The sequence below is a fragment of the Corvus brachyrhynchos genome, unplaced genomic scaffold, assembly GCF_000691975.1.
Source record: "Corvus brachyrhynchos isolate BGI_N302 unplaced genomic scaffold, ASM69197v1 scaffold47, whole genome shotgun sequence".
NCBI lineage: Eukaryota > Metazoa > Chordata > Aves > Passeriformes > Corvidae > Corvus > Corvus brachyrhynchos.
In genome coordinates this window covers 1704236-1706684 of record NW_008239292.1, presented here as the reverse complement: position 1 = coordinate 1706684, position 2449 = coordinate 1704236, and the positions used below count along the sequence as shown (strand labels likewise).

At 65.3% G+C, this 2449-nt stretch overlaps 1 protein-coding gene across 1 annotated transcript in view; it reads left to right on the top strand.

The window, feature by feature from the left end:
- Positions 1–2401, top strand: part of LOC103619958 (probable G-protein coupled receptor 158) — a 3628-nt gene extending 1227 nt beyond the window's left edge. Inside the window, exons 4-7 of the mRNA XM_017740516.1 lie at positions 385–714; positions 1131–1269; positions 1497–1602; positions 2101–2401. Of these exons, the coding sequence (XP_017596005.1) occupies positions 385–714; positions 1131–1269; positions 1497–1602; positions 2101–2277 (752 nt within the window). The 3' untranslated portion in view covers positions 2278–2401. The remainder of the gene's footprint in view (positions 1–384; positions 715–1130; positions 1270–1496; positions 1603–2100) is intronic.
- The last annotated feature ends 48 nt before the right edge of the window (positions 2402–2449 follow it).

Genomic DNA, 2449 nt, shown 5'->3' with positions numbered 1-2449 from the left:
GGGACCCCCTCAGTGGGAAGGGTTTGAGTGTCAAGCCCCCCAGAGTGGGAAGCAGCTGGGAGGGGAGGATTTGGACACCCGTGATGGGGAGGGCTGTGGGTTTGGGGAGGGCTGGGGGCTCAGGACCCCCAAAGCGGGAAGGGTTTGGGTACTCTGGACCCCCAAAGTGAGGGCTGCTGGGGGTCCCTGTGATGGGGAGGGGATGGGGATTTGGGACCCCCACGGTGGGGAGGGCTGGGGGCTCTGGAACCCCACACTGGGACGGGCTGGGGTCCCAGTGGGATGGGCCAGGGGCTCTGGAACCCCACACTGGGACGGGCTGGGGTCCCAGTGGGATGGGCTGGGGGCTCTGGAACCCCACACTGGGACGGGCTGGGGTCCCAGTGGGATGGGCCAGGGGCTCTGGAACCCCACACTGGGACGGGCTGGGGTCCCAGTGGGACAGGCCGGGGTCTCACCCCTCTGTGCCCCGCAGGGTGCTGAAGGTGTTCCTGTCCCGCACGGCCCAGCGCGCGCCCTACGTGTCGAGCGGGCGGGTGCTGAAGATGCTGGCGCCCATCCTGCTCCTGGTGCTGTGGTTCCTGGCAGCCTGGACCATCGGGATGCTGGAGAACACCCACAAGAACATCCCACTGGTCATCCGCGCCCAGACCGCCCGCGGCCTCCACTTCTCCATCTGCGGCCACGACTGCTGGGATTACATGATGGTCATCGGTGAGACTGGCCCCTGATGTGTCCTCGGGGTCCTCACGGTTCCAGGACCCCATCCCATAATTGTGGGGCTTTCACTCCCTTGTCTGTTTAATCCTCCTGGAAGCTGCAAGGACCTGGGATCCCCACAGCCCTGGGACCCCATCCCATAAATGTGGGGCTCTCATTCCCTTGTCCTTTTAATCCTGCTGAGGTCTCAAGGAAGGTTGGGCCGCCCCAGCTGCCTCCCACCCTCCCCTCTGAGCATCCCCTGGTGCGGGCGTTGATTCTTTGGGAAGGCTGTGCTGGAGAATGCTCCGGACCCGCCTCCAACACCGCCCATCCCGACAGCATCCGGGGTGACCGCGGTGGGCAGCAGCTGAGCCCCCCCAAAGCTTTTTTTTGGGGTGCCCAGGGTCTCCCCCCGCTCCCCCCCGCAGCAGAGCTGCTGTTCCTGCTGTGGGGCAGCTTCCTGTGCTACGCCACGCGCGCCGTGCCCTCGGCCTTCCACGAGCCCCGCTACATGGGCATCGCCCTCCACAACGAGCTCGTGATCTCCGCCGCCTTCCACGTGGTCAGGTAGGGCCAGGAGTCAAGATTCCCACCCCCGGGGATGCTCAGGAACCGCCCCAAGGTGGGAAGGAGTCGGTTGCTCTGGATCTCCAGAGTAAAGGGCGTTTGGGTGGTCAGGACCCCCGCAGTGGGAAGGGTTTGGGCGCCTGGGCAGGGGGGAGGCTGTGGGGTCTGGAGGTGGGGAGGGGGCTGTGTGGGAGCTGTTCTGGCCCTGCCCTCCTGGTCCCTTCCAGGTTCTTGATTGTCCCCTCGCTGCATCCGGACTGGACTCTGCTGCTCTTCTTCGCTCACACCCACGGCACCGTCACCATGACCCTGGCCCTGCTCTTCATTCCCAAGGTGCCGTGTCCAGGGAATGGAGCTGGGAAGGGGCTGGAGCCCCAGGAGCGGCTGAGGGAGCTGGGAAAAGGGCTCAGCCTGGAGCAAAGGAGGCTCCGGGGGGACCTTGTGGCTCTGCACAAGTCCCTGACAGGAGTCAGCCGGGGGGGTCGGGCTCTGCTGGCAGGGAACAGGGACAGGAGGAGAGGGAACGGCCTCAGGCTGGGCCAGGGGAGGTTCGGGTTGGATAATCGGGGAAATTTTTCATGGGAAGGGTGATCAGGCATCGGAACAAGGGGAGTCCCCATCCCTGGAGGTGTTTGGGAACACGTGGATGCAGCACTTGGGGTCGCGGGTTGGCGGTGGCTTTGTCAGCGCTGGGGGAGCAGCTGGACTCGCTGACCTCGGGGAGCTTTTCCAGCCTTAACAATTCCATGATTCCATCACTAAAACTCATCCCTGGGACTTGGGGAGCTGGGACAGCGACCCCTGAGTGCCCCCCCGCCTCTCCCTGCCCAGTTCCTGCACACGGGCTCGCCGCTGCGGGAGGAGATCACGGCCGAGGTGTACGAGGACGAGCTGGACATGAGGCGCTCGGGCTCCTGCATGAACAGCAGCATCGCGTCCGCCTGGAGCGAGCACAGTCTCGACCCCGATGACATTCGGGTGGGTGGCACACTCAGGACCTTCTTTTGACGCTAGCTGTGCAGAGTAAGAGGTGCCTTTCGCAATCTTTTCCTGATGCAAAGCAGAGGGAGGGGACGAGGGGCTGGCAGGGGGCCCCCACCCGGGTGGGCAAACCCGCTGCATCCCCCGGGCAGCGCGGGGGAGTTTTGGGGACACGGGGGACAAGGCGGGGCTCGGCGGG